This window comes from Podarcis raffonei, chromosome 15 (genome assembly GCF_027172205.1).
Source record: "Podarcis raffonei isolate rPodRaf1 chromosome 15, rPodRaf1.pri, whole genome shotgun sequence".
NCBI lineage: Eukaryota > Metazoa > Chordata > Lepidosauria > Squamata > Lacertidae > Podarcis > Podarcis raffonei.
In genome coordinates, this window is record NC_070616.1 from 5,670,494 (window position 1) to 5,693,732 (window position 23,239).

A 23,239-nucleotide genomic window follows, 5' to 3' on the forward strand; every position below is an offset into this window, starting at 1 on the left:
TCAGATACCAGGCTGTAAAACAACACACACACTCCATATCCAGAACTCTCTCTCTTAACAAGCCAGCCTTGTAGATGTCAGAAAAGGCAAGTAAATAAGATGATCCTCTGTGGTACAGAGAAGCCGCACTTGGGCTTCTGGAGAGATCAAGCCCTTAACATCCTTCCTTCCCCCACGGCAGCACCACCTTCTTCCGACCCCAAAGCCTTGGCCTGTCGCCGCCATCCCTGAAAGCGCATTAGAAAAACTCTTTCAGAGGCAAGGTTCATAAATCTGACCATTATCCTGCGTAACGCACAGGAACGCAATATTTCCTCAGTTATATCTCCTCCGATCAAGAAAGGAGAAGCAAGTAGGCACTCAAGAAATCAACATTAAGTCTCCCTTCTGTCAAGACCCCAAAAATCACCACTTGTCTTGTCAGCTGCTCGACCTCACTTCCCCAAAGAGAGCTGACGATTTTCAAAAGGGAACAGATTCGACCTCAAGGGCTTAAGTGAATACTCTCGGCTCCATCAACTGACTGGATTAAAGTTCAACAGAGAGACTGACATTGCTAGACAGTGGAGGACACAGGTGGAACGTCCCTTTAAAACAGGAGGACAAATGATTATAAAAGACTAACGTGACCTTCAGGTGTCCTGAGAAAAACCCCAAAGAACTGAATTTGCTTGCAGTAAAGGAGACAGATTTAGAATTGTGGTACAGACACACACATTGCAAGGCATCCTGGTTTTATTCTGTGTGATTTTTGGCCTGCATTGTGCCACAATTAATTTACCTCACATTTTTCTACCTCTTGACCATTCCCATGTATGTATTTATTTAAGAATTTCTGTGCCACCTTTCAAAACATGAGAGAGTTTTCTCAAGGGGTCTTACATTAAATATATATGAATAGGTAATTAAAATACCAAGAGGTAAAAGATCAGCAAAAATCACCTTGGATCTGCAAACCAATATATACAATCAAATATATAATAATAAAATGCAAATATATATGAGCAGTATTATTTTAATATCCTGACCACCTCTTCACACAAAGACAGACTGAAAAAGGAAAGTCCAAGGCTCACCTAAAAAAATGAAGGAGTCAAACATGCCTTTTTTGAGGGAGGGTGGTCCCAGAGACATGAAGCCAACACTAAAAAGGCCCTGTTTTAGGCAGGGTCATCTGGCTCAGCTCCTAACTCTGAACAAGATGTTTCTAGTGTGGTGGTGCTGCCCATGGGCTGTTTGCTGGCCTGTTCTAGATCCCCTTGATTGCCTATTGAATGGTAACAATGGACTGGGATTTTCTGATAGACTGGGCCCTAGATCACATGACTGAGATGAAAATGGTTTGGAATAGGTGGAAGTCTGTCCTTGCCTCACCTGCCATGCCCCTGGAACACCCCTTTTTGGAGACCTGCACTGGGGTATCTCAAGCTTATCCGGGGTCAGGGACTGGTGTAACCCTGGCTCAGGTTATGAAAAAACAAGACCCGCCAGATCCAAACTCTCTCACCCCGGGTTTGGATTGTGCTGCCAGTGGGTGTACCACCCTCCCACTGCCCCCCAGACACCCGGCTCCACTTCATCAGTCTCAGTAGATTCTGCAATCCTGAAGTCTACCCACGTTTGTTTGCGGCACGGAACATATTTAATTGGGCATTGAAGTGAAATAGATGCCTTTCTCCTTCATTTCTGACCTGCCTGAGTGCATTGGATTGCAATGCCTCATTTGATCTGTGTTTGATCTTTTCTTACTGTATGCTGGAGCGGGTTGTGTTGTGTGCGTCTCCCCCCCCCCCCCCGCTTAAATAAAGAGCAACAGAAGGCAGACTAAACAATTTAGGAACCTAACCCAGGAATTCAAATATCGCATGAACCCTTGTAACCACAGCAGCATCTTCAACCGTATTCATCCATCCAGACGGGTCGGCGTTTGAAATTTCCAACTGCTGAGTTGTGGCCCTTACAGGATTGCTATGTTTCGAGTTCCCATTTACGTTGTTGGCATTGTGTTGCACACATACTCCTGAAGAGGGAAATGTGTATGTGGATCAACTGAATGAAGCTGAAATAATAGACAAGACAAAGAGCTGTTCCCCTAGCTTTAATGGTGCCCTTTAAACCAATCTTTAAAGACATCTCTAGCCTGGTAGCCAGAGGCGACAAGAAATTTCATGCAGGTGATTGAGAAGGCTAGGGGAGAAAGGGAGAGAGGACTCCTTAAAAGAAGGCCTGGACTGAAAAACTGCCTTCTGTACAGACCCTATTGGGTGCTGAGATAGGCAGAGTGGGCCCTCTTGCTGGTTCCTCCGCCCTCATAAGGCCAGGGCCTTCTCTGTGGCAGCCCCTAAACTGTGGAGCTCCCTCCTCATAGAGCTGCGTCTGGCACTTTCATTGTACAGCTTCCGGAGAAGGCCCATCTCATTTTTATGACTGTAAATTGTTTTTAATGTTGTGCTTCAATTTTGCAACCCATCCAGGGACCTTAGAATGAAGGATGGGCAATACATAGATAGATAAAAAGTAAGTATTTATCCTTCTGCTTTTTTTGCAGCACCAAATTGTTGTTTTTTTTAATTGCAAAGCCCTCATCTGTCCAATCTGACAGAGCCAATATAATGTCAGCTTCAATTTTTTTAAGATGTTCAGCAGCAATAATGGGTGGAGAAAAAAGAACTCTGAAAGAAAAACAATGAGCACCTCAAAACATTTATAGCTAAGGTCAAACATCAGTAGGGAGAAGAAGGAGGGGGAAGCTAAATGTGATAAATCTGCAACGTTAACAGCTGCTTCCCTTTTAATAGAATCCAGCGTAAACTCAGAGCAGCCTTTGGCTTGGCTCGAGCCATTAATCTGCGACAAAAATGTCTTCTTGAGAAAAAGCAGAGCCCCTTTAATAAAAGTTAAGGCAGACAGTATTGGGTTCAGAGGGAATCCTGTTGCTTTTTTATATATAAAGAGAATTATTCAATAATAAGTGCAGATAGAAAGCACACACAGAAAAAAAAACCCAGGGGAAGTCAACACTGAGGGTAGCAGACTGCGTTATCTGCAAAAAGAGAGTTTTGCTGTAAATAAACACTGGCGACAACATGGGCTAATGAAAGTCTACATGGTAGGTTTAAGTTTTATTGTTGGGAGGTCATTTATTTGTTAAGTTCTTGGCCTGAGGCCCACGGATGGCTTTTCTCATAGAGTCTTGATACTTGATAAGCATCTTTCATTGGCCATGGTTTTTTCCCTTTTTTAAAAATCAAATCCTTAAACTGAATTAAAATTAACTTTGCATGTTTCTGCTATTGGCCATGCCTCTCTTCCCTCACCAAATTTTATTGTCTTCTATATTACAATACACTAATAAAGGGGTTTGCGGGGCAGTGCAGGGGGGGCAGTTGCACAGAAAAGCGTATTCTTTTTTCAACAGCGTATTCTTTGCATACAGTTAGAAGCTCTGCTTTCACGCGAAAAACAAAACTTGGGAGGTTGTGAAATAAAGAGGAACCTTCAATGTTTGCTTCTCTGCTTATTAAATCTATATACCACCCTTTCTCCTCAAAGGGTGGTAGTAACATTAAATTTGATAGGGCCATACTCAAAACAATCATTAAAGTGATTATTTAAATCTGCCGTGCCCCGAATGTTCCTATCCCCTTCCAGGTGCCTGGACAAATAAATATGTATTTGGATTTTGCCTGGAGGGTAAGTTTATCAATGGCTATGAACCATCATGACGATGGTTTACCTCCACGGTTGGAGGCAATATGCCTATGGATGCCTGTTGTTGGGAAAGTCAGGGGGAGAGGGTTGCTGTTACACTCGGGTCCTGATTGTGGGCTTCCCATTGGGGCACCTGGCTGGCCACTGTGAGAACAGGATGCTGGACTAAATGGACCACTTGCCTGATCCAACAGGGCTCTTACTGCATTCTTAACATGGGCAGGGAAGGAGACTGGCAGATCTCCCCAACAGGAGGGAGTTTGCCCCCCAGAAGGACATCTGTGACTAGGCAACCGTTGTCTAACACACTTCTGGAAGGGGGGGCTGGATTTTAAACCCTCCGTCATTTTAAAGCACCACGCAGGGCTCTGTGACTTCAAAGCACCCAAACACCGAACACATCACTGTGACATCAGGTGATTGACAGCTGGGCAGTCACAGAGGCCAGAATCTGATAAGGATCTAGTCTGTGGAGCCAAAAAGAGTATCCCAGCCTTAGTCTTTGCAGATTGACAGCAATGCAGATTGGTCTGTTTTAGCTATTGGCGTGTGTAGGGGGGTGAGTTTTGTCAGTATGCTAGTTGAAGTGTCTGCTGCTGGCTGAATTGTCTCCATTTTATGCCAAGTTGGATTTGATAGCTGGATTTTAAATCAATGAACTATTGCCGGTTCAGCTTTATTGTTTTATTATTGAACCGTTGGTATGCTATGCTCTTACATTTATTCCGCTTGATGTGGCATGTCACCTGGAGGATTTTCTTTTTATTAGGCAGCTCAAAATTGGAAATAAATGCATACATAAAAAGAGCTCAAGGTTCAAACTAGGAATCTCAGTGCCCAATGACCTGGCCTAGTGAGTCACTTGTGTGGGCTCAGAATTGCTGCCGCCTTCAAGCACACAGGAAGCTGCCTTATACCAAGTGCTACCTTACACCAAGCTTCTAGCCCTCATGGCGGCACAGAGATGGATTCTGAAAGATTGTGGGCAATGCCTTTTGAAACAAAAGCCAGAGGGCTAACAGAGTAAGAATTCCAGTGTTGGTGTGTTGGTTATGGGGTCCTTCATAAGAAGCTAGAAAGCTGTCTTGTTCTGAATCAGACCATTGGCCTATCTAGATCAATACTGTCTACACAGACTGGCAGCAGCTCTGCAAGGTTTCAGGCAGGGGTCTTTCCCAGTCCTACCTAAGCACATCAGGGTTTGAACATGGGCCCTGTTGGAAGTTTGAGAGCAACTCAGCTTGTACAAGAGGGGTTTGTGTGGAGTTAAGACAGATATGGAACCTCCCGATTCCCAGACTATCCCTGTACCTTTATCTCTATGCTGACTTCTCTATCTCTTTGTTATTTAGAAAGATACATCTAAGTTTGCATCCTGTTTATAACTTCCTGCTCCTCACACCTATCTCTCAGACCACAAGATAAAAAGTCATCTTTGAACTACCCTCCAAGAGAACAAAGGAGAAAGATGGCTGCATTGTTCTTCTCTAGACCAGTTAGACTAAAACAAGGAACTTTTTCTACCAGTCATGTATTTCCTATGATAAACTACTTCATTATGTTGGTGTGTGTGTGTGTGTGTGTGTGTGTGTGTGAGAGAGAGAGAGAGAGAGAGAGAGAGAGAGGTATTCCAACAGGTAAAGTCTCCTCCTTAACCAAAATTCACAAGACAGGCACTCTCACTCTTCTAAAGTTATCCCAACAGGCCCTTTTGTATTCACTGAGATACAACCCTTCCGCATTGAACCCTGTGATTGGCAGGCAGTGATTCACACAATATGGTAAGCCAAAAGGACTGTGCAAATTTGAAGGCTCCCAGAGAGAAGCTTGTAGCTGCTTTGCCGCTCCTTGGTTTTTCTGCTCCCATGCTGTGCAGCACATTGTCCAAGCCCAGGCTTGATGTTAAACTCTTTCTCCTTGCTAACCACAAGCTGTAGCCGAGGTTTGCTCTTTGCGGAGCAGAAAAGCAGTCGCAAGCTCTTCAAGAGGAGTCCATGTGGTCCCATCAACCATAGGTTGGCTCACCATGGCATGTGAACAAGGTTCATTACGAAGCTTCTGAACCAGCCACATGAATACCAGGACCTTGGCCTTCTGGTCAACAGGACAGCATCGTCCAATCACTGCACATCGATTTCTGTGCTCTGCTCTGCACTGAGTTACACCGCATTCCTCTGCCTTAAATTTCAGCCAGTGATGGGTGGCAGAGGGGATGGCTTGGAGAATACACCCTCCAGGCCTGGGTTCGAGTACCTAGTCTTAGCAAGTGTAGGTCTATGCATGCTTTGACTTACTGGATTAAGGCAGACTTCCCCAACTTGGTGCTCTCCAGAAGTTTTTGACTATTATCTCACATCAGCCCTGAAGACTCTGTTGGCTGGGACTTATGGGAGTCGTAGTCCAAAACATCTGGAGAGCACTAAGTTGGGGGAGGCTGGGTTAGGGCAACTATTGCAATAAAAAAATATTGCTCATTTTTCTTTCTGTTACCATGCAGCTATACAAGACATTTAGCAGGTTTAAAATGAGGCCCAAAACTGCAAGGCTTTTGAGAAAGGTCATTATTTCAGACCAACTCTGGGTGGTCCCACCCAATGAATTAATTAAGTCAAAAATCAAAAGGTCAAAAGAAAACATCAGTCCAGCCACTAAAAGTTTATGCGTTTAATTTCAATTAGGGGAAGGGGGGCAGAAAAAGAGGAAATCTGTATATCTTTGTTTTCACTCATTTCAACTAATTGATGGCTCCAAAGAAACGACCATTACATCTAACTGAAAAGTTTGCTAACACTTCATTAAAAGGAAGTTTAAACAAGCTCACAAACCTTGTTAATGTATTTGGGTTGACCACAAAGTTGTTTGGGCTTCTCGGTAATTATTTTTATTCAGCTTTCAAATATAAACACAACAGCCAAGTCCAATAATTCAACTATATATATATATATATATATATATATATATATATATAACCTGATGCTACAGTTCTGTTTCAAAAACTACCACTGTTGGGGGCTGACTACGTAAACTGCTACCACAAGCAATTTTTCACAAAAAGGTGTCTGTGCTGAGAAAAGTTCACTAAAATATTTTCCGTCCAACAGGTTCCACAGCCTGAAGAGCAAAAGCAAACCTTTATTCTCCCATATACTGTACGGTCTCTAAGTAAGCTTTTCAGGGTACACAAGTCACAAGAACTGGGTTCAAATCTCAGATATGCAGGGACATTTCCCAAGTAACCTCAATCTTTCTGAACTTGCTCTTCCAGAATTGTTGTGAGAACAAGAGGGGAAAGTCCACGACAGCGTATACCACAGCGCACATTTAAAGCACATGACTTCCCCCAAATAATCATGGGAAGTGCCGTTTGCTATGTGTGCTGGGAATTGAAGCTCTGTGGGCGAGTCAACTGCAGCTCCCAGGATTCTTTGGGGAAAGCTGTGTGCTGTAGAATGCATGGTGTGCATGCAGGCACTCTCCTGGTAACCAGAGGTGAGAAGGAATTGCATGCAGATTCCCTCCAGTACTGGGGGCAGGAACCCTCTGAATGCCAGCTGATGAGAATCACAAGTGGACAACAGGCTGTTGCACTCAAGCCCTGCTGATGGGCTTTCCATTCTGGCTGGCCATTGTGAGAACAGGATGCTAGACTAGATGGGCCTCTGGCCTGATCCAGCAGTCAGGCTCCTTTTAGGTTCTTATGGACTCTATTATATTGGCCCGTCATAAGCCGCTGGCCACACGGGAGACATGACAACAGGCTGGTGACAGACCTGAGGGACTGAGGAAGCAAAAACTGCAGGCAGAATACCTTTTCCTTTTATGAAGATCATGCTGCAAAACACTGAGGCCCACCCTCACCACTGGAAAAGTTCTAAATTGTTAATTCCAACAGTGTTTCAAGATCCCCAGGCTCAAAAGAACAAGGGCTGGCATGTTATTCCTGGCTTGGAATAGTCCAAGTACAGAGCCTGTAGTTATTCTGTGATACTTCAGGGGCATCAGACAAAAAACCCAAAAAACCCGGAACCCTCAACTTAGCAATAATGCCTTACTTATATTTCACCATGTAGTTGAATAACTCAAGCGCTTTTCTTTTTACACCTATACACAACACTCACACACTACAAAACCCCCAAAGTTTTTCACCAAATCCATTAAGCAGGCTGGCTCACGATTGCTATAAAGATCAGAGGCCAAGTTCATTACAGACAAAAATCCTCTAAATCATATATAAGGCAACTTAAAAACCTAAGATAAATCATTTTATTACTAAAGCTATTGCTGGAGGAGTCTGGGAGCAGACACTGAACGTCAGAAATAATGACTGCATTAAAAAAGGCTTCATGAGAAATTTATGAAGTAGAATTTCTTTCTGCCTTCTCCGCTCCCCCACCCCACCCCTGGCCCATTCTCCTGGCACTGAAGGAAAAGCCAAGAAAATATTTTCCAGGAAAGCATAATAAACTCTGAATGGATCAACAACCTTATACTGAGATAATTGAACCTTATAAAAACTTAAAATGAAATATTTGGGGTTTCCTCCACCACCTTTTGGGTTTCGTGTTATTTTGCATTTAAGTAGGTCCTTGGAGGTCAAACGAAGAAAGTATTTCTTTGAACCGGTTTCTCAAGGAACAGGCTCCAAGCAACACGTTTGAAGCTGGAAAAACAATTGTTATTTTAGAAAAATTAGGGGGTGTGGGAAAGAGAAGGACTATCGGCATAGTGAGTCGCACACAATATGGTTTAAACTGAAGTGCAGGAGAGCCAGATTTGTTCTGTGCACCAGTGTGGTTAAGTAGAGTAGCACTCCCCCAACACCATTCCTTTCCGTTGTTGCTTGATCACAATTGCCATCATCCTTGGCCATGAGGCTGATGGAAGTTGGAGTCCCAACAGCATCTGGTGGGCACCAGGTTGGGGGAAAATGGGTTAGAGTATTGACCTAGACCAAGGAGACCCAAGTTGAAATTCTCACCCAGCCATGAAGCTCACTTGGTAACCTTGAGTCAGTCCCTACCTCTGCCTATTCACAGGACGGTTGGGAGAATCAAATTGAAGGCCGAAGCAGTAAACCATATATTCCTCCTGAAACCCTTGTTGGGAGAGCAATGTCCTGGCTCAAAATACAGAGGCAGAGCCTCTTACTTGGAAGAAAGAGACCTTTACTTAGGCAAGTTACGATACAGGCTTGGCGACAGGCACAGTCGTGATCTGGGACTTTAGGAGCAGGGCAAGAAGTTCGAACAGGATGGAAGCAATGAAGATATCCCAACAAGTTTTCCCATTCCTCATTTGAAAGCGAGGTGTAGCATGCTCCCTTGCAGGAATGTCATGTTTGCAAGCGTGTACTTCGTCAGGGTGGGGTGGGTCTCCCCCATCTGCGAAGGCATTGCATGGTTCCAGGTGACAAAGCCTGCATCCTCCTGCTCAGTCTCCTGTTCAGGCTCCCCCATCAGATGAATAGCTCCCTTCCCAACCTCCTCTGAGACACTCTGCTCTGCAGGAAGGTCAGAGGATAGAGCAGGCACCGTTCTTCTCCATTCCAAAGTGTCTGCCTCCAACCCAGGTTCCCACCATTCCTTCTGCTCCTGCTCCGAGAGTAATGCGGGGCTCATGACTAGTAAGATATAAATGCTATAAACAATAATTTATAAATCTGGTGCAGCTACCTAGGTCCTGACAGCTTCTGGGAGAGATTACTGCAATGCATGGTATTTGGAGCTGCCTGTGTTCAGAAACTTCAGATAGTTAAGCTGTGAAGCTGTTAACTGGTATAGATGCTCATGCCCCACATACTATTTCCAGATGCTACAGGCAGTGAGGCTCATTCCAAACAGTGAAGTCTGCTATCTTATGATGGGATAACTTCCTTTTTCTAGTTCATATTTCACCCCACCCAGAAATAAAAATAAAACCTCCTCTTTTCCAATGCAGAAAAAACAGAATGTTGCATCCACTAGGCATTGTATAGGAATAGGAATAGTGGGTGGGGAGGAGAGGGGTGTTCTCAGACAATAATATTTGGCAAAATAACAGAACACAAAAAGATCAGGTCAGCTGCCCATCTGCTCTCACAGTGCCCAACCAAATGTCTTAGTGGGAAGACGGCAAACAGGACCTGAGTGCAACAGTGCTCTTCTCTCCTCCAACTTCCAACAAATTGGTATTGAGAGGCATGCTGTCTAAGAGTTGGAGGCAGAACACAGCCATCAAGGTTGGTAGCCATAGATAGGTATATCCTCCATGAATTTGCCTAATCCTCTTTTAAAGCTATGCAAGTTGACTATCAGTGCCTCTTGTGGGAGGAAATCCCATAATTTGACTATGTGCTATGTGAAGGACTTTTTTTTGTCCACCATTCAGCACTGGATGGTTCCAATATCAATGCATTTTATCTATAGATACTTGCTAGAAAAAAGCTAAATGCAGCCAGTCAGACGCCCATGAGAAGTCAACAAGCAGGGCCTGAGTGCAACAGTGCTCTCATGGCCTGCAGTTTCCAGCAACTGGTATTCAGAGGCATACTGGTCTCGAAAGATGGAGGGAGACCATAGCCATTGATGGAAGCACTGCCAGCACAGTGCTTTTTACCTACTATCAACTGGGAAATGTTGGGGATTAGTGCAAACATTCAGGATCACTGGCAAGTTACTCCTTATGACTCTTCTTACTCAGTATTGCAATAGTTAAAGCCTGCCAATGAGGCCCTCTAAGAAGCAACACAATCTCAACCTCTCTCTCTCTCTCTTAGCAGTTGCTTTGGGCCCTGGGGTGGTCCCACTCCATTACGGATTCATCATTGCAATCAAGCCGTACCCACATCACACAAGTGGTCACCCCCAATCAACATCAGTGTCGGGCAATTACAAGAAACATGCGGAGTGACACTTCACACTTGGCACTGTCAAAAATGTCACTTAGCTGAGTCCTCTTCAGCTGCACGAGAGCTGGCTTTCATTCATTCCCAATTAGCAGTTCCCGTTCAATAAATCCATTCCACCCACAAATAGTCTTAGCCCCTGTGGGGGTGAGGCGGGTAGGGTGGAAAACAGGGGGGAACTCAAAACAAAACAGAGCTATATTTTGCATCAGTTGTTACAAAAATCATCAAATAAGCTGAGGGTTCAGGGTGGAACGAAACACAACAGTTATCACAGGGTTGCCACAGCAAACAGCCATCTCGTGTCGAGTCTTCCACTGTTCCTCCATCATGACTTGCCAGTGTTATGTCTTTGTCCTGCTGGCAGCAGTAAACAATGTGGTGAGAAGGAACCAGCGCAACTTGATGACATCACAAGCATCATAACAAAGGTGCACCTATCTAAGCATTCCAGGAACCTCAACTTGCAGCTGCTGTTTTTCAGTGACAGCCCCATATTACTGGTGATAAAGACTGATTTATTACATTTATATCCCACCCTTCCTACAAAGAAGCCCAGGGCACCAAACGCACAAACAATAAAATCTAAAAACCATTCCAACACAGAGGTAGGCTGGGAAAGCTCTCTACTTAAAAGGCACATTGTTAGACGGGGAAGGTGTTCAAGGAGGTGCCAGAAAGACGGGAAAGCACTCCGAAGAGTAGGTGCCACCATGCTAGAGGCCTGCTACAAATATGGTGCAGAACGGGCCTCCTGGTAAGATGGTACTTGCAGGAGGCCATCACCTGCAGAATGCAGTGATCAGCTGGAGCACATAGCAACCACTCCATCTTGTCCAGTCTTCTGTGCGCAGCGGTTTTCAGGCTGTGCCCTGGGAAAGCCTGGGAGGTGGAGCAGAGGGGAGATGCTCCCAGAGGCTCCTCAGCCTGCCCTTTAGCCACACCTTTGCTTTAGGTGGCAGATTGGGAAGGGCAGTGAACCTCTGCACCAAAAAAGGCACCAGACCCACATGCTAAAGAGGAAAAGTTCCAACAGTGAAAGTTTTTAGACTCATGATTTTATTTTGTTTTGCTCATATGAACATGTTCTTACCTGGCCTTCTCCAACCGTCTCAGTATCGATAACCGTGACGATCCCGGGAACCAAGGGACTGCGTCGGGTATTGCTGTGAGCTAAGATTTCTTCTTCTGTCGCTCCTGATGGCAGAGTGCCTGTTAGCTGGGTCACGACTTTCCCAACCATGGTGAGCCCGGTTTTTATGGTCTATTTAAAATGAAATAAAAAGAACGGTTAACGCAAAACTCATTTTAACCGCAGCACTTGTTTTGCCTCTTGTAAGCAAGTTACACAGCAACAGCTACTTGACAATGAAGGTGAAACCCTTTACACACTGCATTTCCTTTAAAAAGCTGCACCAAAGTAAGAAGGAATAATAACGCTAGAAAATGTATACATATTCACAGAACCTATTATTTAGTGCACATGCTCTCTTTATATATATATATACACATATACACACACACACACCCCATCTTTTCCCCTGACGGGACAGAACCTAGCTACTGCAGTTCCTCCCTGGCTGGGCTGCTGCAACACACTCTGCACAGGCTTTCCTTTGAAGATAGGCTGTATAATTTTACTGTGATTTTATTACCGAGACTCAAGAGCAGATTATAAATAAGCAGCAGCGTCAACGTAATTGAAAAGCCAGCCTGGAAGCTGTAGCTGCTGCAGAATGCATACCTGGGAGTGGGAAGAACTGAATTCAATAGGACTTACTTCTGAGTCGGAGCGCCACTGTGAAATATGGAATTTGCTCTCACAAGATGTTGTGATGGAGGGAAAGGACACTTTCCCTCAATGGCTATGGACACCCATGGACACTTGCCACAATGGCTATGTTCTCTGTCCACTGTCACAGGCAGCAGGCCTCTGAACACCAGCTGCTGGGAATCACAAGTGGGGAGGTCTGCTGCTGCACTCATGTTCTGCATTTGGGCTTCCCCCCTAGGCATCTGATTGGCCACTGCTGAGAACAGGACACTACTGGACTAGATCCAGAAGGGCTCTTCTGATGTCCTTCTATCTCAGCATATCACATCTGTTCGATTGGTGTATTCCTAAGTTCCTGCTACCAAGAGCCTTTGGCCTGATCCTGCAGCCTCCTCTTACAGTCTTCTTATGTTAAGTTCTTATAAGCTAAAGGGCCTCTGGGAGATGCAGAAATGAGACCAGAGAAAAGGAAAAACTCATATGCGAAATGACAAAATGAAGCTCCTCATTCAAATTCCAAATGGTTGTGGTGTGCAGGGAGGGGGGAGTATTGAGGGGGGAATCAGTTCACATGACGGACTGGAGGACAAGCCACAAATCAATTGCAACTGCTTTGTTTAGTGCTAAAAACTCAAACTGCAGTGATTAGAAAACACATTAGTGTTCATCAATTAGTAGCCGAGCATTTGGCTTGAATTATTCATGGGGAAATGACTTACACACAAGACTCTGTTAGTGTGTTGTCAGGAAAACCTCTGAAGGGGCCAACAGAACCAGGCGCCACTGTGTATCGACGGCACCGATCCAGCCAGGAAGCCCGATTAACCTCTGAGATGCCTCAGTTGATGTACTTACCCTATTAATGCTAATGGAGATGCTACCACTTTTTTAAAAAAAGAAGAAAAAGTCGGAGCCAGCCAGGCTTCATCAAGGGAAAAGTCTTTAGGTTTTTAAAGTCTTTTAGCAATAGACATATCCTGTCATTTGTGTGTCTTGGTGTCTTATCCCTCACCCCCACCTCCAACCTTTTAAAGCTCCCCCAACAAATGGGAAGGAATAAAATCCTTAAACAACTGGCATGCCAACAATTTCTTGGAAAACACACACATACACTCCAAGCAACCAGATGCAATATGCCCTGCCTCAGTAGGCCTATTGACGCGATCAGCTGTCTAAGGGTAGCAACCCTAGAAATCCCCGCAGCCTCTGGTAGCATGGTGTTAGAACCAAGCTGCTTTTGTACAAGGCCTGGACTGAGAATTCATACAAGCTGCTGGGAATCGCAGGAGAGGAGAGCGATGCTGCGCTCAAGTGCTACATGTAGGCTTCTCATTGGGGCATCTGGTGGGCCACTGTGAGAACAGGACGCTGGACTAGATGGAACTTTTGCCTGATCCATCAGTCAGGATCTTCTTGCTGAGGCTTCACACTATCACTCAGCTGCCCTTTGTTGCCTAAGACACGAGTACCATCTCTGGAGGGAAGGGTATTATCACAACACCCAGTCCCATAATAAGCTGAACCCATAGGATAAAGGGGGCTCTGTTATCTCAAACAGAGCAGGGGAACCTGTGGCCCTCCAGAAGTTGGAGTTCTCATTAGCCCCAGTCAGCATGGCCAATGGCCAGGGATGATGGGAGATGCTTTCTGGAAACATTTGGAGGATAAGAGCTCCCACCCACTCCTAGTCTGCCCATTCGCCTCTAGTGCCCAATTATTTCCTCCGTTCCCTCTAAGGTAAGTACATAAATAAAAGCATTGGACTGAGTGAGAAGAACCAGTTTATTGGCTCCACCCTTTTAGCTCCCAGATTTATTTAACCATTTAATTCATCATCATCATCATCATCATCATCATCATATATTATTTATACCCCGCCCATCTGGCTGGGCCTCCCCAGCCACTCTGGGCGGCTTCCATAAAAACCAAAAATACAGTAAAATATCACACGTTAAAAACTTCCCTGAACAGGGCTGCCTTAAGATGTCTTCTGAATGTCAGGTAGTTGTTTATCGCTTTGACATCTGCTGGAAGGGCGTTCCACAGGGCGGGCGCCACTACCGAGAAGGCCCTCTGCCTGGTTCCCTGGAGCTTTGCTTCTCGCAATGAGGGAACCGCCAGAAGGCCCTCGGCGCTGGACCTCAGCGTCCAGGCAGAATGATGGGGGTGGAGACGCTCCTTCAGGTATACTGGACCGAGGCTGTTTAGGGCTTTAAAGGTCAGCACCAACACTTTGAATTGTGCTCGGAAACGTACTGGGAGCCAATGTAGGTCTTTCAAGACCGGTGTTATATGGTCTCGGCGGCCGCCCCCAGTCACCAGTCTAGCTGCCGCATTCTGGATTAGTTGTAGTTTCCGAGTCACCTTCAAAGGTAGCCCCACGTAGAGTGCATTGCAGTAGTCCAAGCGGGAGATAATCAGAGCATGCACCACTCTGGCGAGACACGGGAAACCTGTAGCTCTCCAGATGTTGCTGGACTCCAACTCCTATCATCTTGAGTCGGAACAGCCAGTGTTCAGAGATGATGGAATATGTAGTTCAACACAATCTGGAGGGCCACAGGTTCCCCAGCCCTGATCTCTGATAAAAGGGGCCTAAAAAGGAACACTTGTACAACATTATTCTTCAAGGTTCTTCTACGGAAGGGGGGGGGAGATCCCTTTCCTACACACACATACACTACCGTTTTCGACAAGACATTAATCACTACCGTTTTATAATCCACAAGCGATTAAACAAACGTCTGTAATTACGAGCAGATGCAATACTCCAGGCAGCAGGAAAGGAACTGCATTATAAACGCACAGTAAATTTTACATAGAGAGAGAGATATGATATAATCAAAGAGCAGGTTAGAGAGAGAGCTTCATTTAATTTATTTATGCAGACGTAAGATGCCTTGTTACTGGAGGCATACAAGCACATCGCAGGGCGTACAAGAACATTACAACTCAATCCTTTCCCCCCACCCAAGTTTCAAATGCATTCAGTACAACCATAGACTGGAATTAAAAGGAGGCTTTTTGGACCAAGAACAGCAGCATTGTGTCTTCTTTTCTTATCTTCCTCCAGTAACATCTAGTAACTTAAAGCATGTGACATAGCACCATAATGCAAAGAGATTCGCCATCATGTTTCACAAGGTGTTGTTTGCAAAAGGCAAGGAAATATGGAGCGTGGTGACATTGGATCATATGCTTTGTTTCAATAGGCATTACTAGAGGAAGCAACAAAAGGCTACCCCTTGTGGAGGTGGCGGCCTGGTCAGGAGCTCCTGTCTGTTCCCACATCTGGCAAACAGGGTCACTGTGGCTTCTCAGGGGAGACTCAAGAACTAGCAACGACGCCCCGATCTGGCAAGCAAGGTCACTACAGCTCAGGAATGTGTCAAGCACAGCTGAACGCTCCCCTATACACACAGGGGAGAAAGGTGATTCAACGTGAGTTTAAAGGAGAACCTACAAAATTTGCACCTTCCGAAACATTATGCAAGCAGAAAAAGGCATCCTTCAAAACCTGCTCTACTCCAAATTCTGCAATGCAGTTCTTCTGCAAAGTCACATGCAAAAAAAATGCATGTAACAAGAAGATAGCATATGAAATGCATTATATTAGTGGAAATTGCTTTGCAGAAATATTAATATTGGGCAATTTTGCATACAAAATGTGTATATTAGGAGAAATTCACATGAAAAAGCTGATGAATTTTCGTGAGAATTTTTTTTAAAAAATTCACAAACTGATGTGGAATGTAGAGAACTTAAAAATGGAAAAATGAGAAACGGAGAGAAGTTGATTGTGTGTAAGTGGGGGGGGATGCCTGTATTGTGGCTGCTCTGCTATTATTATCTTTCAACTAACTGTTTTCTGTGAGCTACTTTAAGCATAAGGTATTTGTGGAAAACTGAGTATATAAATGAACTATGATTAATCGATTAAATATATGACCCCTGAGTAGCTTGAGTCCAGCAAACCTTAAGGACTCCCTGAGCCCTTCTATCCTGGGTTAGTCAGGGAGCCCTTGTGCAATGCTCCTAGTTGTCCCTCGTGCCACAGAAGCCTGACGGGGCTCCACTAGAAGTCAGGCATTTCATGTGGCTGATCTCATGCTGCGGAGCACTCTTCCATCAGAGATTCTGCAGGCATCCTTCCTGTTACCCTTCAGACGTATCCTAAGGACTTTTCTATGCCCACAGGCCTCTTCAGTTGTTCAGTTTTCTTTTTTAGATGAGCCATTCATTCCTGTAGTTATTTGGTATTGCTTCTGCAGTATCCTACATTGCCAACTGCCTTGACATTGTACGTGAGTGGACGGTATGTAAATACTTCAATAAATGAATAAATAAACCAGGGTTCCCCAAACTTGGGTCTCAAGCTGTTTTTGGACTACAACTCCAATCATCCCTTGCTAGCAAGACCAGCAGTCAGGGATGATGGGAATTGTAGCCAAAAACAGCTGGATACCCAACTTTGGGAAATCCTGAAATAAACAAATAAATGAAGCAATAGCTTCAAAAGAGGATAACTCAAACTCATGGAGAACAAGGCTATCCATGACTACTAGTCCTACTGGCTATGTTCCACTTCCAGTACTGGAGGCGGAATGCCTCTGAAAAACAGTTGCTCAGAATCACAAGCGGGGAGAGTTGCTGTTGCTGCCTTCAGGCTCCCCACAGGCATCAGGTTAGCCACTGTGACAACAGGATGCTGCGTTAGATGGGCCAGTGTCTTGACCCAGCATGTGCTTCTTTTGTTCACACATGCTCACACAGCAAGCCTTTCAGTGAGGTTGCATCGGAGTGCAGAAGTGCTAAGATTTGATCCAGACAAAATGGGTACAAGCAGGGAGGGCATTGTCCCACTTTGATCCCGCTTGTGGGCTTCACACGGGAATCATTTGGCCACTATGAGAACAGGTTGGTGGATTAGATGGGCCCTTGGCTCGATCCAGAAAGGCTTTTCTTATGTTCCTATGTGGCCAGCAGGTTGGCAAAAGATAACTTGCATTGCAATGTATTTTGTGAATTGTAATATTTTAACATATTGTGAAATTTTGAACTTGTTGCAGGAGTGGTGCATAGGCTCTAGCAGGGACGGCTGATTTTCTCCCCCCTTTGGTAATCTTTAACCTTTCCCATGCCATATCAGCTGTCCTCCTGATCCATTAGTGCTAATGGCCAGGCTCTCACATAAGCTGTTAGTATTCATTAAGGAGTTATCAAGTAACGAGAGAAAGCAGATGCCCGGGTGTTTTTGTTGGGGGAGGGTGTTTGAGGGTGGGGAGTGTCAAATCATTTTCTGCCAGCTTGGGATTTAAAAGACACAAAGAGAGAAGTGACTACAGATGTTATTGAGTGACACGGAAACCTGGGTGTGTAGATTTGCTGTTTGACATTCAGAAGAACATCCTTCTTTTAGCCTGTCACGTCGTCAACGGAAATAAACGTAAAAGGACTTCTGTTAAAAATGCTGATAACATAACACCACTGTCTGCATTAAAAAAAACCCCAGATTTTATTTATATATTTTTTAAATGGTTTCCCATTAATGTGATGCCATGTTGTGGCATTATGGCATGAGAGCTGGCTTTGAGAGGTGGCTAACACTAAGTTCCTGGTTTCAATCTCCCCTCCATCATGAGCCACCAGAATTGGCAGTTGGGGTGGCTGAACCTGTAGATTTAATTTTTTCATTTTTTTCTTCAAATATTATGTTCAGTTTCCCACACTTCCAAATCAGTTTGCATTAAAAAAAAAGTGTGCATGAAAATTCATCAACACCTTTGTGCAAATTTCTCCCAACAGCACTTTTGTAGGCAATTTTCCCTAATATACACATTTCTACAAAGCAATTTCCCTTAATGTAATGCATTTTGGTATGCTGATTTCACTAATGTATGCATTTTTATATCACCCTGGTATTTGCATTTTTGGACACATTGTTTGGCTGTGGGATGGCATTGCAAAATTCACAGAAGTGCCAATTTCAAAAGATGGCTGTGGTTCGTTTTGTGTATGGTTTCGGTAAGTGCGAATTAGGTGAACTTTGCCTTTAAATGTGAACTGAATTGAATTTCTCCTCCATCCCTAGTCAGAAGTAGTGAGGAATCTTTTGAACTACTCCTGGCTTTCCCCAGAAACTGGGACAAAATGAGAATATGCTTTCACAATTCCTATTCTACTGGAACTGAGGGAAGTGTAACAGCCTCTGGAAGCACTTTGAGGCTTCTGAGTGCCTCCCAGCCTAGAAGCTGAATCCTCTCCTCCCATGAATACTCTTGTCATAGGGCATGGAGGAAAGGAAGAGGAATGGGAAAATAAAGCTTGGCTACCAAAATGGGGGGGAGTTACACTCAGTGGTTGAGCATCTGTTCTGCATGCAGAAGGTCCCAGGTCTTTAAGCAGAGGCTTGACAACCATATGTCAGGAGTGCTCTGATGGTGTTTCCTGCTTGGCAGGGGGTTGGACTCGATGGCCCTTGTGGTCTCTTCCAACTCTATGATTCTATGATTCTATGATTCTATGATTCTATGATTCAATCGTCAGCATCTGCAGGTAGGATTGAGAGATGCCCCTTGTCTGAAACCCTGGAGGGCTGCTGCTGCCAGTCAGTGTGGGCAATGCTGTGCTAGATGGTCCAATGGTGTGATTCAGAATAAGGCAGCTTCCTATGTTCCTAATACCCAGCTGATCCATCTGTTCCTGCTTCCCTGGATGGCAGCTAAGGCACCCTTATTTAAACATGCAAGAGGCAATCTAAAAATGAATAGTTTTGTTGTTGTTTTAAAGAATATCCAAGTATATATGACAGTGTGATGCTGCTGATAAAATTAAGAAAGGGAAAAAGGATACTGCTTTTCCTTCCCAGTAATAGTGAAGAACTTGACAGACTGCACAAGTTCAACACAATATCCCCACCCACAACTCATAGGAAGGGAGGTCGACATTTGCCCTGAGCAATACAAAACCTGTGATTTTTCTCCCCATTTATCCGTGGCTCCATTGGCATTGGCAGTCATCATTATGGGACACACATTTCTTTTCCTTTTTAAGGTTTTATTTGTTTTTCCTAAGGAAATTGCATGACCTCTGCCTCCCTTTGTGGGTTTCTCTGGAGTTGTTGTTTTGTTGAGGTCAGCCAGGCCTCTCCAATTGAAAACTCCCTTTCTGATCCCTCTTCTTCAAAACCACCATGTTTTCTCTCGCAAAGTGAGAAGCTGGCAAGTTATAATCAGTAGAGCCTGCGAGAGCCAAGCATTTGCTGACCAACACTGCAATTTTGTTTTTGTTGTTAGTGAAAACAGAATGTACATAGGAATGCACATATTTCACAGCACTAGGGTGCAGCAATCGGTGCAGACGGATTTCGTATTCTTTAAACCAAGTTGCTAGTCCCTATGACAGTAAAAATTCTTACATTCTCTGTCAACATTTACACTTCTTTATTTACACTTGTTCATTACTATATCCCACCCTTCCTCCAAGGAGCTCAGAGTGGCTTACACGACTCCCTCGCCCCATTTCATCCCCACAAGAACCCCGTGTGATAACAGCCTGAGAGCTGCTTTACCCAGTGAACTTCATGGGTGACCAGATTGGCAGGTAGGGGATGATCTTGTGTTATCCACCAAACAAGCCTTTGACATAAGTTATTATCAGAGTTCAAGGACACAGTCCAGCCAGGCAAAAACACTCAAGGAGGATGTGAAGAAGGATCAGCGAGGGGTATGTCCTGGAGAGATATCCAAGGGCCAGACAGAAAGGTCCTGGGGGCCACCTTTGGCCTCTGGGCCTGATGTTCCTCACTCCTGGGCTACAGCAAGTTTCAGTATTTTTAAAAAAAGTTTCAGAATCTGTTTCTGGGGCGGAGTGGACTGTTGCTCTTGTATATTTGTTTTATCCTATGCACCATTCTGAAAACCTGATCTGCGCTTTTAAAAAAAAGTTTCAAATCCATCAATTAAAATGAAAAACGACGACACGAGCCCAACCCCAGTGGCTGCTGACATACTCACTTTGGCTGCACTGATGACTGTGGCAGTGTACGACTGGATGTTGTCTCCGCAGGCCCCACCCCGAGACTGATGGCACCGGATCAGCTGAGAAGAAAGAGGGAGAGCGCCAGTGTCACTCCTAGTCAACTGCATAGTCAATTCTGACATGTTTAGATGCCTCTTGCGGGCGTAGGATCCTTCCCTGGACTCCTCTTTTCATACAGATCACACAAAAACAAACAGCCCCCAAAACCTCAAGAAACTGTTAACGTTTTTCTCCTCTCTCCCCCTTTTAAAATAATCTTTTGGGTGCCACCCAGACTGTCAGGTACTCTGCCTTTTATATGTGTGTCTATTTTGTGTACACACACACAATAACTTTAGAATGGGGAAATTGGTGAGAGGGAAAAGATACAAAGCTGGCAGCCCTCTCACAACATAAACTGAGTGCCTATAAGTGAGACTCAGATCCATGACAACTTGAAGCCGTTGGCATGCCATGGACAGAAGGGTACCACATATTCTGAAATATAGATATTTTTAAGGTTTAGAAAGGGTAAGCTTGTGAAAAAGCACCATATAGCTAAAAAGATATTTTGATTTAACAGGGGATTGGGCAGGAAAAGCAAGTTGGGTTGAAGCATTGACTCATTTGCACTGAGCTCGCGCAGGTCCTTACATGGCTCCGTCCACATACAAGAGGAAAGCACCAGCAGGAATCCCAAGGAAATATTGGCGGAAGAGGGAATAAATCCTTCTAAAACAGCCCAATGAGGACTGAGAGTGCACAGCAGCCATGGAGTCATGGCTGATTGTTGGAGGAGGGCTAGAATGGAAAGGGGGAGGAGAGAATGGAATGAAGCAGCTGGAAACCTGAACAGGAGCACCCTGCCACGCTGCAGCATTTTGTTGCAGATCCCACTTTTATCTCCTGTTTGTATAACCTAATTATAAGGAGCTTCCTTACAACCATGAACAGACATGCCTCTATAATTATTTGTCACTAGCAAAATGCCTATTATTTTATGGCAGGCCAGGGATGGGTGGGTTTTTCCATGTATGTTCTCCTTGCATTTATTCTGTGAAGGCTAGGGTTGCCACATTTCAAAAAGTGAAAAGTGAGCTTTTTAAAACTTTACCCAAAGTTCTTGAGCTTCAAAATTGCAAAGAAATGACATTTTTGAACTTTTTCTAAGGAAAATTGGCAAAAACGACACTGCCGACATGGGCTGCCATACATCTGGATTTTCCCAGGCATTTTGCAGGTTTCCACCCGGACACTGCTTCCTACTGCATGTCCTACAGTATTTCTGGGAAATTCTGGATGTATAGCAACCCTAGAAGGCATTTGGCACCATATCCAACGGAAACAAAAGCAGACGCGTCTTCATCCTGTTACCTTTCCCCCTCTCTCCCCATCTTTCCATCGCTTGACTTCCTCGCCGTGGAAATGTAGACTGTAAGCTCCTTAGGTCACAAAGCACCACGCACGCCGATATCATAATAAATCATAATTATGATAACAAGGGAACCACTAGGAGGCTTAACATCCTTGCCAACCTTCCTGCAATTACAGAACTTTAGTAAATGTACCTAAATGTACCTTTAAGCATTTGAGTTCTTACCTTATTTTCTGCATAAGCCAGCCACCGGCTTCCTAGAGCTATGGGGTTCATGTTTGGTCCTGGGCAAGGATAGCAGCCTGTTGGGGGGAAAGGAACACTGAGAATACTGGAACAGACTTTCTTATGAACAACAAAATACAGGGGAAACCAGAAGCTGCATGGGTGTTTATCTCAGTTTCCTTTTTCCACTGGAAAACTTGAGCTTAAACGAAGGTATAGCCACAAAGTTTCCCATTATAAAGGATGCTGCATTAGTTCAAGAATGAGGAACCTGTGCCTGCACCATAGCTATTGCTGGACTCCAGTTCCCAACAGCCTCAGCTAGTGCTTCTGTTTCTGGCCCTGCCCAATCCTGGCATGAAGCCCTTGGAAGGTTACCCAGAAGGAAATGCGGCCTTCAGGCAGAAAAAAAAGTTCCCCATTCTTGCTGTAGTTAAACATGGCAGTCACTGGACTCCAGCATTTGGTATAATTCATGCAACTTGATCAACACGATTTATGTTATTCTGTCCCATGAACGGAATGGCGCAAGGTGATGGGCTGCATCCAACTAAGTTTTACTCAGAGGAGACCCAGCTGAAATTAATTTGCCTAAGTTAGTCATGCCCATTACTTTCAACGGGTCTACTCTGAGTATAACTAATACTGGACACAGCCTTCTCTTTTTCCATGTACGACCCCTACCCAGTATTCAAGCTTTCATAACTTCAAGGCTTGTCAAAGCATTGGGATCAGTTCTGCTCCAGACCCTCTGAGTAACTTCCCATCAGGCTTCCCAGTAGGCTATCAAGGCTGTTTAAAAAAATGGTGGGTCATTTAGCCTGCTTTACTTGCTCAGAGGAATAGCAGTCCTCATCATAAAGCCTTTCAGATTTGTACATTTGGGGAGGTGGGGGGAGCACTGATTTGCTTCAAGGAGGTCTGAAGCCACAGACTGTCTCCAGTTTGGACTGTCCTATATATCATTACATTGGCCCCGCATAAGCTTAAAGGGACATTTGACCCATCCTCTCAATAGGTAAGGAAAGCTGATACACTGTTAAAGTGACTTATACCCTCTTTACCCCAAACAGAACAAGGGGAAGAGGGGAGAGATACTTTTAAACAATTCCCTTCTTGCCATATCCATTTTATATGGCTTTTAAAATATATGCCAATGACATCTATCATTCTCTTCATCTTGTCCCACTTAGATTGGTTTTGGGTTTCTTGAAAAAGCCTTTTCAGTAGACTGTTCTCTTCCATCCCTTCT

At 44.5% G+C, this 23,239-nt stretch overlaps 1 protein-coding gene across 5 annotated transcripts in view; it reads right to left on the reverse strand.

The window, feature by feature from the left end:
- Positions 1 to 23,239, reverse strand: part of BCAS3 (BCAS3 microtubule associated cell migration factor) — a 459,527-nt gene that overhangs the window by 367,112 nt on the left and 69,176 nt on the right. For all 5 annotated transcript variants that reach the window (XM_053366622.1, XM_053366620.1, XM_053366618.1 and 2 more), the window contains exons 10-12: positions 21,988 to 22,064; positions 20,384 to 20,467; positions 11,688 to 11,858 (exon numbers count right to left, since the gene is read on the reverse strand). In XM_053366622.1, the coding sequence (XP_053222597.1) occupies positions 11,688 to 11,858; positions 20,384 to 20,467; positions 21,988 to 22,064 (332 nt within the window). The remainder of the gene's footprint in view (positions 1 to 11,687; positions 11,859 to 20,383; positions 20,468 to 21,987; positions 22,065 to 23,239) is intronic.